General features: G+C 42.7%; 1 protein-coding gene across 2 annotated transcripts in view; it reads left to right on the plus strand.

Annotated features, from left to right (window-relative positions):
• Positions 1 to 3,733: 3,733 nt before the first annotated feature.
• KCNT2 (potassium sodium-activated channel subfamily T member 2) overlaps positions 3,734 to 16,155 on the plus strand; it is a 124,287-nt gene continuing 111,865 nt past the window's right edge. For both annotated transcript variants that reach the window (XM_054165143.1, XM_054165142.1), the window contains exon 1: positions 3,734 to 4,052. In XM_054165143.1, the coding sequence (XP_054021118.1) occupies positions 3,958 to 4,052 (95 nt within the window). In that variant the 5' untranslated portion in view covers positions 3,734 to 3,957. The remainder of the gene's footprint in view (positions 4,053 to 16,155) is intronic.

Consider the following 16,155-nt stretch of genomic DNA (forward strand, 5'->3'; position numbering starts at 1 on the left):
CTGGCTGCCAGCTGGATCTGGCACCATTCACCACCACTCTCTGGGCTCGGCCCTCTAGCCAGTTCCTAACCCAGCACAGAGTGCTGCTGTCCAAGCCACAGGCTGACAGCTTGGCCAGGAGTTTGCTGTGGGAGACAGTGTCAAAGGCCTTGCTGAAGTCCAGGTAGACCACATACACAGGCCTCCCCACGTCCACCAGGCGGGTCACCTGATTGTAGAAGGAGATCAGGTTGGAGAGGCAGGACCTGCCCTTCCTAAATCCATGTTGGCTGGGCCTGATCCCTTGGCCATCCTGTAAGCGCTGTGTGATTGCACTCAGGATGACCTGTTCCATAATCTTGCCTGGCACTAAGGTCCGGCTTACACACCTGTAGGTTCATCCATCCAGCCCTTCTTGTGGATGGGCATCACATTGGCCAGCTTCCAGTCATCTGAGACCTCTCTGGTGAGCCAGGACTGGTGGAAAATGATGGAGAGTGGCTTGGTGAGCTTATTTACCAGCTCTCTCAGCACCCTAGGGTGAATCCCATCTGGTCCCATGGACTTGTGAGTATCCAAGTGGCTCAGCAAGTCCCTAATTACTTCCTCATGGATTTCTGGGAGACTATACTGCTCCCTGACCCCATCTACCAGTTCAGGAGGACAGTTATCCTGAAGTCCCCCTGCCTTACTGTCGAAAATAGAGGCAAAGAAGGTATTTAGTACCTCAGCCTTTTCCACATTTTTAGTTACAATATTCTGCTCCAAGTCCAATAAAGAGTGGAGATTCCTCTTGCCCCTCTTTATAGCATTAATATATTTGTAAAACTGTTTTTTACTGTCTTTCACAGAAGTGGCCAGCTTGAGTTCTAACTAAGCTTTTGCCTCTCTCATTTTTCTCCTACATGATCTAACAACATCCTTAAATGTATCATGAGTTGCCTCCCCCCCTTTCCAAAGGCAATAAACTCTCTTTTTTCCCCCATTAATTCCTTCAAGAGATGCTTGCAATACTTATTTTGTTCTTTTCTGTATTTCAGTAGGCTCCAAGAGTTTTATCGAATCACTAACAAAAAGCTCTGTAACATAGTTCTTGACTCTTTCCTGTCTCCTGAACTCCAGAGTTTTGTACTTGGAAAGAGTTACCCACCTCTATCTAGAGAGTCATTAAAGTCTATTTCAGTCCCCAAGTCAGGGACACAGATGCTTCTGACACTTCTCAGGGTCAGAATCATCCAGAGAGTACAAACCTACACTTGTTCCCGAGTGTGGCGCCCAGCTTTTCTTTAACACAAATGCAGCAGGAGTGAACATAGTGGCCCAGTATAATAGTTGATATATAACACTATTTATCTCCAAGTGGATGATTCAGTGTCTACTCAGCTTGAGGACATACATTTACCAGGTGTTTTGAGTTACTAATCAAAATACTAGATTTAGCCAACTGAAATACCACCTCTGTCTAGTTTTACAGACTGAGAGCTTATCGGAGTGACCAGGCTCATACTGTCAGACAACAAACCCACTGCTAATTTTATATTGTAAATAGGTTATACCACTTTGGAGCACAAAATTAAGCTCCTGTATAAACTGCATGACTATGGTCTCAGTTTTGAGTTTGATTTCTATTAGCTTTGCTCAACTATTTACCAGGTTGCTAGTTTACCAGCCAGCTATTACCATTCTGAAATGCATTTCCATGGTAGAAAAAGGGCAAAAGCAAGCTTCTACTGCTACTTAGCTCCTCAAGTATGAAAGCAAATGTGAATCAATTAAAGCAGAAAAATTAATGAGGCTGCTAGGAGATATGGTAGAAACACCATTAATTTCCCTACTGATCTATGATTCATAGACTTCAGAAAAGGGCTACAGTTAGTCTAAGCACTTTACTTTTACAACAAGCCATTACAATACACAGGCTCCACTTCACCTCAAAATTTGGCACGATGAAAAGATACCCAGGCAGAGAGAGGAAACAATGTTTTCTTAGAAAAGACAGGCAGCCTGTTCAACCTTAGAAGCAGCCAAGAAAGAAAAAAACCCACAACATGGCTGCACATAACAAATTTTCTAAAAAAGAAAAATTCTGCACCTTTTTTTTTTTTTTTTTAATTAGACTTTTAGAGGGCTCTGACCTCAGAACACAGCACAGCAAAACTGGCAAGAATAAGGCAGCAGGGTAACTCGCTATTTTATTTCCTGTATCAGCCAAAGCAAAGAAAGAGTGAGTTACCTTTGAACTCTTGCCACATACGTGCATCTGGTTTGCACACAGGCTGAGAAGCGCATTGCAAGTGCTGAATGCAGCAAGCTGTGAAAAAGGGTAAGCAACCATACTCCAGTGATCTCAGCATTTCACAGAACCTGGGATACAAGTCTTTAATAAAACAGCAACCAGAGAAGCTATGCTTAAGACTCAGTGCTAAAGAAACAAGGAAAGATGCATTGTTTGTAACAACAGCAGAAATAAACCAAGTCCTGATTTGGACTACCTGTTGGTTACCTGTAGAGATCTTTCCATCCCAGCATGAAGCTGAGCTGGATTTTCAGCAGGGCACATTATTTTGTGCTACACTTCAGGCTGCCATACTGTATGTGCCACGTCAGCTTTCTGCTAACTTACCTTTTACACAGAAATCCAACTGAATGGAAAATGGTTCATTCTTTAATGCACAGCATGAATGTAGGCAACCTAATATGTGGTATTTAAACCATAAGCTTCTCATTTATCATTCAGCCTCTGATCCAGCAAAGTCTAAATTTGACAACTACCAGCGTAAGACCTGTTTATGGCTTCATTCAAGGAAAGGAATGCTACAACAGAATAGCTGAGGTGAAGACCTAATCTGGGAAGGCAAATGATGACAGGCTATGAAAATGTAGTAATATTTGTATTTACCTAAACAGCAACATTGAATGCTATGTGTGAAAGGCTGGTACAAACCAGGCTCAGACATATGTCACTGAGCAGATATGCCTGTCTGACTAAAGATGAGCAAGAGACCAAGTTATGAAATACCCAAGTACGCTCAGACGACCTACTATGGGGGCTGCACAGGGGCTACCTACAGCTCCCCGAGCCTCGACACCTCACATTTCGGGTCCCACATATAAATACTTCTGAGGAAGCCCCAGGTGATGCAAGAGCAGCTCGCCGGCCCTAGCACAGAGCTCCATGAACACCCCCAGAGGAGGGGCAGGCGCTGTGCTGGTGCTCAGAGCGTGAGGCGCCTTCTCCAGTCAAGCGACGTTCTGCATGCCCAGTACCGCTCCTGCACGGTGTCACCCCACGGAGCCTTCTGCCGTGCCGCGGCGGGCGGGGACACCCAAGACCCGCCGAGACCCGGCAGGACCCGCGGAACTGCCACCCACCAGTGTACCACCGCCCCCGTCGCCTCCTACCTGCCCGCCTCACTTCCCCCGCCCCGAGGCGCCAGAAGCCCCCTGCCCGTGCGCTAACGAGGGGGCTTCTATTGGCCGGCAGGCGGAGGTTCCCCCGCCGTCACCAGAGTATGCTAATGAGTGCTCATCCCATTGGCTCGTCTGGCCGCGGCGGCTCCAAACAACATTTGCATGGCGGCGGACAGCTCTTTGTTGTCAACGGCGGCGGGCGCGCGTTCGCGCTCGCGCGGGGTGGGTGGGTGCGCCGGGGGGCCCCCCCACCGCCGCCAGTAGGCACCTGCCTCCTCCTGGAGCGGGCCGCGCGGCGGCCCCGCGGCGCCAGGCAGAACTCTGCCGCCGGGGTCGCCGGAGCCGCAGCTCCGCGCAGCCACCGGCAGCAGCACTCCCGCCGCGCGCCGCCTGCCTTTGTGTGCGCAGCCCCCGCACCCGCCGGAGGGACAGCCCGCCCCGCGCCGCTCCCCGCGCCGGCCCCTCCTGCCGCGCTAGGATCTTCCCCACATCCCTCATAGTGGGTAGCGGGGGTGAGTGCACCTCCGCAGGCGAGCGGTGCCGGGGTGTTCCCCTCCTCCGGGCGGAATGGCGGACCTGGACAGCGAGGTGCCCCCGCTACCCCCGCGGTACCGGTTTCGGGACTTGCTGCTGGGCGACCAGGGCTGGCAGAGCGACGACAGGTGAGGGTGCGGGGGAGTCCCGTGGTGACAGCCCGAGAGGGAGCGGGGGTTTGCTTCTCGGGCGGCGCTCCCCGCGCCTCTGTCAGCCCGCCTGAGAGGGGCGGCACGGCCGTGCGGGCGCCGCAAGAGGGTCGAGGTGGCGGCGGAGCGCGGCTGCCCGGGCACCGAGCGGCCCTGCTGCCGGCAGGTTGGTACTGTGAAGGCACGCACGCACGCCCGCAGGAGAGCAGTCCCGGTGACAAACTTTCCCGGGAAAAGGATGCAACCTTTCGAGTCGAGGCCGTCACCCCCCACCAAGGTGATGGGCATCCCGCAGCCGTCGGGGCAGTACCGCCTCTGCGGAAGGGCTGTACCTGCCTGTTTCGCACGGCTACGGTAGGAGAAAGAGTCGTACAGGTACGGTGCCGTCTCCGGATGGTTAACAGGTACAGAGAGGAAACCCCAGGCAAAATACGCTTTTGCCGCTCGCCGAAATGCTGAGTGCTAGGCTCGCTGGAGGTTTTCATTGTCCCAGTATGCGTGCAATTTCTTTTCACGCTAGGATTCTAGGTTTGCATGTAGCTACCGTTAATTTATTCCCTTATTAATTATTTCATGGACTATCAGCATCTTTAATTACAAACCAACAGAAAAAAATATTTGTTTCAATTCGAGTATTGTTGTTGAAATAAAATAAACATTAAAAACCCAACAATAAACACCCAACAAAACAAATAACCCTTGTATGAAAACAAACCAGGACTGTGTTGTTTAATTTCAGAACGCTATGTGAACAGTATACATGAACACCAGCAGCATCATGACACTTTATTTGACGGTCCAACCTGGTTTGTCAGTAGGCTGTTACACGGTCCCATCTTGCAAAATCCTGTGTGAGATCCGCTTTGTAGTTACAATCTATTGTGGTTAAACGACAGAAGAGCTGTCTGCTAATGTATAATGGCATATTGGATTGCTTTTAATTCAATTTATTTACGTTGCCAGGATGAGTCTTTAACTCAGCAGTCAAGAAACTGACTTTAGATTTTAGCTGCTTTGCTAGGGAAAGATGGGTTCTCATTTATTGCTAACCACAAGATCGTGCAGATATGCAACTAATTATTACCAATGTTCAGGAGAATATGCTATACATTGAGGCAATTAAATGATGTTTATTCAGACAGTTATGAAATGGTAAATAACTGAAGGATATCACTTTAAATATTAAAATATTAATCCTGTGCTATGTTGCTGGTGTTTTGCTAGTGTCCATTATACAGAAAACATACATAATCTGCAGAGAAATGTAGTAAGATAGAATATTTAGACTGTTAGGAGTACTTTCAGGAAATAGTTAATGTGAAGGAGTGCAGACCTGTTAGGACGCTGAGATCAGCTGTAATGATTAGTATTGCATGAATGTATCTTATTTTTGATTTTTGTTTTGTTTGGGTTTTGAACCCTTACAGAAGTGGTTCAACTTTGGTTTTGATAAAGCACATCTTTTGTGTATTCTATTGTAATTAGTGTGCAACACAGGTATTGCCAAAAGTGCAGTTTGTAGCCTCTTGAGTAGAATGGACATTAACTATGACTGGAATATCTTAACACTGCAGTTGAGAAAGTCTTACAGCATGGCTACACGCTATCAAGTGATCAAGATACTTTATTTTAGGAGGTTATTTGCTTTTGGCGAAGATGCTAGAACTGATTTTCTGTATCTTTCTAGTTTACTGTTACTTCTTTATTCCACTTGCTTTCAACTCCTGCAGTCTGCTTTATATCAAATGTTTTGCATGTGTGTGGTCTGTGAACTTCAGGTCTGTTATCAGCTGAATACTTTGTCTTCTTAGATGCATTCCCTTTTTGGTCTTCCCAGTCTGTTGAGGTCTCTCTTTTTTCTCATTCTATTCTGGATGAGAAATCCTGGAATTCCATCTTTCCTTTCTGGGAAGATGCTCACTTTTTGCTGGCTGGGAGGCATGTTTTTAATCTCTGCATTTCTTGTTGAGTGGAGAGGATATGGAATTATTCCTCTCATCTGCCACAAACCAATAGGGGTTCTTTGTCACCAAATCAAACTTTCAATAGCATAGTTTGCCACTAATTATGGTGTAGCATTTAGTAATAAGTCTGATTGAAATTCTATAGACCTCACCTCTTTTTTTCTTTCTTTTTTTTTTCCCCCCTGGAAGATACATTTCTGAAACCTTACTGTTTCTTTAGGAGGCTGTTATGAGCTGTTCATTTTAAATGATCCCATTCATTTCTTAAAGGCACACATGCTAAAATGTTTAGCTGAATGGAACAAGGACTCTAATTCAGGGGTATGTACCTATTCTGAGACAGATTCTTAATTATTTTCTTGAGGACTTCTGTGGTAGAAATTCACTAATGCTTTTTTTTTTCCCCCCTTTTTTTTTTTTGTGTGTGGTGTCTAGCTCATGGATGATTTCTTCCCTATTCTTCTCCAAAACAGTAACATCCATTGCACTGCTCTTGCATTTCTTTCCCAGAAAAATAGTTCTACTTGCATAGCCTGGATTCCTAACTAGTCTTGCTTCAGTAACAGATGGATTCTGGGCTGTTGTGTTCCACAAATTACCATATTGGCTTGCATATCAGGTTGTATGTTATTTTTCATTAAAGAGAAGAACATGGTGAACCTTTGGTTAAGGTATCTGTTTAATAAGTTATTCAAAATAGGTAATTTACTAGCATTTTCTAATTTTCTGAGTGACTTTTTCTTAAAAAAAAATATGTTATAACCAGCTTAGTTTTCAAAGGCCTAGATTTTCAAAAGACCTGGTTCCCTTTGAAAAGTGTGGAGATTAAGTCTGATGCTTACAGTACATGTTTTCTGTTGAAACTTTAAGTATTTATTTATTCAGATAACTCTGAGTGAAAACTCACCCATTTTCCTGTCACTATATAAAATATTGAACTATTTCCTGGATCAATGTGAAAAGCTTCTGCAGGGTAGTGTGTGAAAGATCAGCCCAGTAGCTAGAGCATGTGTTGGAGTCAAATGTGTGATTTCTGTGGCAGGTAGGGCGGTGTAATAGGTGGTTTCTGGCCATCTAAAATCCCAGTCAACTGCGCTGTGGGTAAAGAGAGGATGGAGTCGTTGACTTTTTCACTAGTTTCTGGAAATACCTCTAATACCTCATTGTGAATTTCACATTTTGCTTTCATTACTGAAAGTGCTTGAAACTAAAATAAGCTGTCTTGATTTGTTAGGTATCTTGAGATATTTTTTGACTATCATAATACAATTTGTCTTTCAGTTTGGCTGCTGTGGAAGAGAGCAGAAACAAAGGGGAACTCATTGATTAACACAAGTTACTCACCTGTTAACTCAGTGAGGTTTCATTAAATTAACTGCTATCTGCTGTGCTAGGATCATTTTCCTCCTTCTATCTGTTGCCAGCAGGCCTAGTGTCCCATAAATCAATCCATGATTTGAGTTCTTTAATCATGGGTTGATTTATGGGACACCAGGCCTGCTGACAGGAAAGGGGATATACCTGTCTCAAAGTGGGAAAAGGATCCTACCACAGGAGATAACAGGGCTCTTTGAAAGAGCTTTAAATTAGATTTGTAGGGGGCAGGGCACAAAATCAGGCTTGCTAGAAATAAGCTCGAGGGCAGCACAGCAGTGTTTGAAGAGTGGTGTGTTAGTGAGGTCTGTAGGTCTGCCATATCAGTGGAGGTAGGGAATGCAGACCCAGTGGCAGCAAAGACATAAGGGTTACTGATGAATTAGTAACCAGAGGAGCACCTGAGAACAGCCAGATTAGAATTAGAACTGCTCCCTGCAAAAAGGTGTCAAGACCTATTTAGACCAGCTGAAGTGCATCTACGCTAATGCACAGCAGGGGAAACAAACAGGAGCAGCTGGAAGCCATCATGTGTCAGGGAAACTAGGATATAGTGGCCATCACAGAAGTGGTGGGATGTCTTGCATGACTAGAGTGCCAGGTCTATGGTTACAAACTCTTCAAACTCTAGCCCTTGTTCTTGTGAGGGATTTGAACTTCCCTGATTTCTGCTGGAAATATAACAGAGAGCGCAGTCCTGGAGGTTCTTACAGTGTGTGGAAGATAACTTTGTAACACAGCTGGTGATGGATGCAAATAGGGAAGGTGCCCAGCTGGACCTGCTGTTTGTGAACAGAAAAGAACTTGAGTGATGTACTGATCTGGGGCCTTGTTGGGCAGTAACAAAACGATAGAGTTTTCAGTTGTTGGAGAAGAGGTGGGTCAGCAGACCTGCCACCTTGGACTTCCAGTGCACAAACTCTAGCCTGTTTCAGAAACTGGTTGACAGTCTCTCTTAGTAGGCAGTTCTGAAGGGTCAAGCAGTCTAGGAAGGCTGGATACTGTTCAAGAGGGAAGTCTTAAAGGTAGCAGGCCATCCTCATGTGCTGAAAGACAAGTTAGAAGGGAAGAAGGCTGGCTGCAGCTTATGGAGAAACAGAGTTTATGGTTGTTGGAAGAAGGGGCAGGCCACTCAGAAGGACTACAAAGTTGTTATGAAGCTACACAGACAGAAAATTAAAAGGGTCAACTGGAAATTAATTTGGCTTTAGCTGTTAAAGAGAACAGGAAATCCTTCTACAAATGTATTCATAACAAAAGGGGAACTACAGAGAACGTCTGTGCTTTGTTGGATGCAGGGGGAACATAGTGGTAAAGCATGAGGAAAAGGCTGAGGTACTCAACTCCTTCTTTGCCTCAGTCTTTAGTAGTAGGACTGGTTGTTTGCCAGATACCCAGCCCCCTGAGCTGAAGATAGGAATGGGGAGCAGAATGAAGTCCTCATAATTCCAGATGAGTTTGTTAGCGACCTGCTGCTCCACTTAGACATACGTAAGTTTATGAGGCTGGATGGCATACAGCCAAGGGTACTGAAACAGCTAGAAAAAGTGTTCACTGTGGTCTGTTGTTTACCATCAGTCCTGGCTAAGTGGGAAGGTCCCAGCTGACTGGAGGTTGGCAAGTGTGACACCCATCTACAGGAAGGCCTAGAAGGAGCTACATACCTGTCAGTCTGACCTTGGAGCTGGAGAAGCTCATGGAGCAGAAAATCCTTGAGTGCCATTATGGTGCATGTAGAGGGCAACCAGGTCATCTTGCCCTGTCAGCATGGGTTCATGAAGGACAGATCTTGCTTGATGAACCTGATCTCTTTCTATGACAAGGTGACGTGCTTAGTGGATGAGGGAAAGGCTGTGGACGTTGTTTTCCTGGACTGTAGTAAAGCATTTGACATGGTCTCCCATAGCTTTCTCCTGGAAAAACTGGCTGCTGGTAGCTTGGATGGGTGTAAGCTTTGCTGATTAAAAACTGGCTGGATGACTGGGCCCAAAGAGTGGTGGTGAATGGAGTTAAATCCAGTTGGCAGTGAGTCACAAGTGGTGTTCCACCTTCCCCAGGGCTCAGTAGTGGGACCAGTCTTGTTTAACATCTTTATCAATGATCTAGAGGAGGGGGCTTGAGTGCTGCTTCAGTAAATTTGCAGATGACACCAAACTGGATCAGAGTGTTGACCTGCTCCAAGGTAGGAAGCCTCTGCAGAGGGATCTGGACAAGCTGGATTAATAGGGCAAGTTCAGATATATGAAATTCAACATTCAAAAGCCAGGTCCTTCACGTGGGTCACAATAGCCCCATGCAACACTACAGGCTTGGGACAGAGTGGCTGGAAAGCTGCCTTGGGGCTGCTGATTGCCAGGCATGTGGTTATGAGCCAGCAATGTCCTCAGGTGACCAAGAAGGCTAGCATCATTATGGCCTGTATCAGGAATAGCATGGCTGGCAGGAGTGATCATGCTCCTGTACTTAGCACTGGTGAAGCTGTGCCACAAATACTGCATTCAGTTTTGGGGGCCCTCACTACAAGAAGAACGGGTGCTGGAGTGTGGCCAGAGAAGGGCAATGAAACTGAGGGAACTGGAATTGTGTAGTCTGGAGAAGAGGATACTGAAAGGAGACCTTATTGCTCTCTACAGCTACCTAAAAAGAGGTTGTAGTGAGGTGGGTGTTGGGCTCTTCTCCTCAGTCTCAAGTAATAGAATGAGAAGAAACTGTCCTCAGATTGTGCTAGGGGAGGTTTAGATTGGATGTTCGGAAAATTTTCTGCAATGTAAAAGCTGTTGAGCATTGGAACAGGCTGCCCAGGGAGGTGGTGGAATCACTGTCCCTGGAGGTGTTTAAAAAACCTTTAAATATGACACTTTGGGACGTGGTTTAACAGAGTGCTAGGTGGATGGTTTGACTTGGTAATCTTAGAGGTCTTTTCTAACTGTGATTCTAGAATAAATTGTATAATAAAACATTTCATAAACCTACTGATCATAAATCCTTATTCTTATCAGCTGGGTTGAAGAGCAACATAAACAAAAGTAGAAAATACCATACCTAGTGAAGACCTGAGCAGTTTGAAGCTGATGTGTTTGCTTCAGAGAAGAGAAGAGGGTGTTTATTTTAGGTTTCTTTGTAAGCTTTGGAAAGATACAATGAAGAAGTTATTAACGAAAAAGATGTTGTGCACATATATAATTACCATGTACTTCAAAATGGCCAAATCATAGGACACTGGAGATGTAAAGAAAAAATTCCATGTTAAAAATAAACCCCATTTTCATTCTGTTGGTATCACTGCTTTTTTAGTAAAGTCAGTCATACAAATTCAGTGCTTGAATATCTTGCAGAGCACAATTTACCTCACATTTCTTAATCCATTTATGTATAGATATCTAGTCTGATCTGTGGAAGCATATAAAGATAGAAAAGCTGCATTGTTTGTTTGTTTGTTTTTTTTCTAGTAGATTCAAGCAAGCCAAGAATGTTTCTACCCATTGAAGCATGACTGCTTTTGCCAGTGAACTGTTAAAATTTTCCTTTGTGTGCTTTGATCTTAGCCAGCTAGCCAAAACTACCTTGAACAGTGCAGTGCTCAGGAATGATTTGGCAGTTTGAGTGTCCAAGGAAACACTCCAAGCAGACAGGTTGCAGGTAGTCTCCCAGTTTGGGAACCTGAAGCAGTTTTCTGCTATGTATGTAGGCTGGTTTGTGCTGTGGTGTCAGTGCCTGGGAAGCTTTAAGATGAGGTTCAAAGTAATCTCATTCTGAAGGTAGCCTCTACACTTTACCTGTACATGCTACTTCTCCTATTTGTGCTGCTAGTTCCTCTCTTTCTGGCCTCCTATATTTCCTGCAGAGTCACAGATTCAGATTATGCATATATAGTGGACTGTATTGCAAAAGGATCTATTTGTAAAGCACAGAGCTGCTTAGGCTTAGTGCCTCCTTTTCTTAAAATAGGCAGGGTTAGCCCTTAAACATAGGCAATAAGTGCATTTTGTCTCAGAGTCCTTGAAAAAAAACAAACAACAAACCATCAGCCAAACAAAAAACTAACTTTGAATTACTGGAATAATTCTTTTCCAACAACATTTTAGAGAGAAAAAGAGAAAGGAACATATGGTTGTTTTTAGAATATGCACAGTGAGATTAATGTTACTGATCTCATAAAAGTGTCTATAGTATTTTTTAGTTTATATACTTTTTATGTTTCAAATCCCTTTGGACTTATGTAAGATTAAGCAGTATGTTGGGCTTTCTTTGGACCTTGCACACCAAGAGAATTTCTATCAGTGCTGAGTATTTCTAGGAATACTAAAGAGTCCATGAAGTATAAATTCCAGAATTGATTGCTGAATGAATAGATTCTGTCATATGAACAAGTCATTCAACAATCCTAAATACCTATTTTATACTATTAGAATAGAGTAAACCAGGTTGGAAGAGACCTTCACAATCATTGCATCCAACCTATCATCCAACACCACCTAATCAACTAAACCATGCAACCAAGCACCCCATCAAGTCTCCTCCTAAACACCTCCAGTGATGATGACTCCACCACCTCCCCGGGCAGCCTATTCCAATGGGCAATCACATTCTCTATGAAGAATTTCTTCCTAACATCCAGTCTAAACCTCACCTGGCACAGCTTGAGACTGTGTCCTCTTGTTCTGATGCTGGTTACCTGGGAGAAGAGACCAGCCCCTGCCTGTCTACAACCTCCCTTCAGGTAGTTGTAGACAGCAATAAGGTCTCCCCCGAGCCTCCTCTTCTCCAGGCTGTTTCATTCTACTGCCTGTTGAAGTTCAGCATTGTATATATAGATAATATGTTCTGGGAAAAAAATCATTATTATTTTCTTACTTCAAAATGTCATGCAACAAATGGAATTGAAAGAAAAAAGAGTGAACCTAGAAACCCAACATATTTTCCAAACCCCACCCTCAAAACATAAACAGCATAAGATTTTACAGCTTTTCTATATGCTGTTGCAATAATTCCACAGTCACAGAACAAAAATATTTTCCAATTCTGTAATTTTAAAAAAAAATTCTGTACATAAATAACAAGATATTCGCTGGTACTGGAAATACTGCTCTTGTATTTCAGATGCTGATCCTGTACTAAGATGAAAATTTGAGTAATTTAGTTACAGTATATACTTTCATGATGAAACCATAGAGCTAAATTTTACTTTTGTGCAAGAACTGTTCTTACATTGGATACTTACAGGATTAAATTAAAATCAGCTTTCCCTTCTTGATGTGCTGACTGCATAAATGAACATTACCACATATCTGGAAAGAGGTTCAGATAATACAGAACACCTCCACACATCACTTGGACAATTGTATACTGCTGGCTGTCATGTTGACTGGTGACTTTCAAGGAACAACTCCCTACTGTAAATCTCAGAAGGCACTTTAACAGTTATTTGTCACAGTGTGAATTTGTGAGTAAAGCCCTCCCCTTGGCTTTCTTTTTGGAAATCACCTGAGATTGTTAAACTAAAAGGGGATAAAAAGCCCACACGTTTCTGAAACAAGTGGTTTAAAATATCCGAGTCTAGATTCAACTCGCACAAAAATTCCATTATAATTTCCTCAAAAGAAAATGTGTTGTGTGATTTTTTTTTTTTTTTTCCAAATAATCCTCCTCTTTCCTTCAAGGAATAGTTTAAGCAATGTAGCCTCCTTGTTTTAGAAAATATATTAACGTTAACTTTTTGGAGTTTTTCCATTTAACAGAGGTTGCAAAATAAAATTACTTGAGTCAAGAGTGTCAAATTTATCTTGATTTGTCCTTGTAAGTAATTTTGGGTTTTTTACAATAAATAAAGTGAATTGGAAGCCTAAATTCTATTTTGAAAGCTTGATTTTGATTGAAGTTGTTCAAGACCTTAATGGTCTAACTCATTAAGGGACCCAGGTTTTTTTCATATCTTCAATGGGACTGCACAGCAGTAGTTGGAAAGTTTGAGTTGCTCTAAACCCTGAAAAAAAATTGCTTGTGTATAGCCCAAGCCCTTTCTCACTGTGCAAAACAACCTACATTTAAAAAGTATTAAAGATAAATATTAGCATTTATAAAACCACACTAAGAGGTCTGAGTTTATGCTTTTGTGGCAGGCTTAGGAGTAGAGTTGCGTGTCTGTGTTGTGACTGGATTGTGTCCCTATTACAGATGAAAGAGGGAATCAGCTTACTTGTGAGGAAGGAAGAGGAAGTAAAGCTTTGTAGGAGGCATTTATGTCAGCCTGATGCTAAGTTTTGTTTTAGCATCATTCTTGCAACAACAGTGGAAGCAAAAATGCATAGTTTCTATATTCCACCTAAAACTGGCATACACTGGAAATGAAAGACATGAGAAAGAATACTTCAGTGATGTTACAACTGTATCAATCTGAGGAAAACTTTGGTAGTGCCCCAGCCAAAGTTTTCTGGTGCAGAAAAGGTTTCTTCAGCTTAAAATCTCCCACAGATCAAGTAGTCTTCCTCCTCTGAGACAGCATGACGCACAGCTTGTAAACGTGCTTGGTACTTCAATCATTACTTAATTATACACTTACTGCTCTAAAGCTCTTATTTTTCCATCTAGAACTAGATATCTACCACTTTACATCTGGCAGATGCTGTAATACTCCATGGGGAACTGAAGCAGTTCTCTCCCAGATGGTTTCGCTCTTAATTTTATGATTATTATTCTATCACAGCCAGTGATTATGATTATTTATTTTACAACAGTAAACTTCTGTGCTGCACTGTGCATTACTTTCAGAATGACTCTTCTATAACAAAGGTAACTTTGATTCATACTGTCTCCCTTCTATGCTGTAACAAAGAAAGATCACTTGGAGCACTGGAAGTGTCTGAAGCTTCAAAATGCTTGCTGTAAAATGTATCTTCCAACTATGTGCCCAAGTACTTGTACCTAATCACCTTCATGCTTTAAAAGTGAATTCTTAATATTTTTTCAAGTAAGTGGGCAAGTTAAGTCCTTTCCAGAGGCCTGCACACCATGGTACCCTAATCTCTATGTCACTGGAGAGAATGCCATTCAAAAACTGTGAATATCCTGTAGCAGAGAAGATCTGGTAGACAATGCCTTAAACCAGCTGTTAAAAATTTCAGCCTCTCCCATGCAATCATCTGCTAATTATGTTAGCAGTCAACTTCCTGGTGGGAAGTAGCAGTAAAACAGAAACAAGTCATTAAGAGACAAAAACCAGTGTTTATACTCACAGATAAAAATAGTAGTATCACTGAAGTATCTCTTGAGGGACAAATCCTGCCTCCACTTAGAGAGAAATCTGTTAGGAAGTGCTGCAGTTTTGTGGTGGAAAGCAGGTTGCTAGGTTTGATAAAGCTGTGCTTGATTTTCTGAGTATCAAGCTATGCTAGACGGGGAAGGCAGGTGTTGGGTTAGACCTACTGAGTTAGCAAATAGAAGAAAACTTCCTGCCCTCTGTCTGGGTCTTAGAAGTCTTCTGCCAGATTTAGCCATTAATAACTGCGTATGTAAGAGGTAACGGTAGGATCATATGCCTGGCAGGGGCAAGAGTCCTCACTATGGATTTTCACTGCCGGGAAAGTCTATCCCTGCTTCTTAGATTCTCTGCCCAAAGTCAAAGCACTTTGGCTTTTTGCAAAGAAAAAGGAGGTTGCCCTTTAGCTTTTATGATGTTAATGGCATTTATGGTACTTCAAATAGCTTTAAGTTACAGAGCTCCTTCAAAGTATTGTAATTGTTAAAATATTTAATAAGGAGTAAACACTATAAAATAGCCTCAAGTCTTACATTGTTCTAAAGAGCCAAAACTGTTCTAGAGTTTTTTTACTTTTCTCACTTTGTTTTCTCTTCCCCTTGTGACTAGAAAAAACTGCAGCGCAGATAAAAGCAGTGTTACCAAACCAAATCTGAAAGAAATACAGATGGGAAAAGCAACAAGCTGAGTTGTAAATGGAAAACCTTGGTTATATTTGTTACTTACATGACAGCATCTGTTAAAACACAGTATTCCCTAACTCTGGAAGGGGATTTGGTTTTCCCCTCTTAGCACCAAATTTGAAAGCAGCTAAGGGCACTGTTTACTTATCACTATTGTCCTGTAATTCTCACCATCAAGTACAGACAGCTGTAACAGAGATGGTCTAAAGGCTAAGGTCTATATTTAGCTGCATGTACCCATTTGAAAAGTGATCAAGCCATGTTTTCACTGTGTACACCAATCTAGCGTTTGAGTACTTGTTCAAAGGTGTTTTATCAGTTAAAAAAATTAACTTTTCTGTTTTGTTCTCTCAGTCATTCAGAAAGGATAATACAAGCACAAAAAAGTGGAACAAAATGTTCTGTGATGTGGAGAAGTTGGTTAGTCAAACAGGTTTTATAAAGACTCTCAAAATGTAAGGAGATTTTTCACCCACTAAGGTAATAAAAGTGAAAGTTATCTCACAGGAGTAGTTCCAGATATTGTGTATCTCATTAGCACTGAGGAATTAATTCACAAGCTATTCAAAGTGACCCACATGATTTTTATTATTTTTTTTTTGGTGTGTTGAGACTGACCACAGATTGCATGAAAATTACAATTTAGCTGAAATGATACAACATTCAGAATGCACTGATTTAATTTTAAAAGCTTGATTAGAATTTGTTTCCCATTTCCCCCTCCTATTTGGCAGTTTGCAGATCACAGTCTGAGTCCAGGAAAAAAAACAGCGAAGTTACATTGGTACTAACATTATGAATCCTTT

Source organism: Dryobates pubescens, chromosome 11 (assembly GCF_014839835.1).
Source record: "Dryobates pubescens isolate bDryPub1 chromosome 11, bDryPub1.pri, whole genome shotgun sequence".
Taxonomy (NCBI): Eukaryota; Metazoa; Chordata; class Aves; order Piciformes; family Picidae; genus Dryobates; species Dryobates pubescens.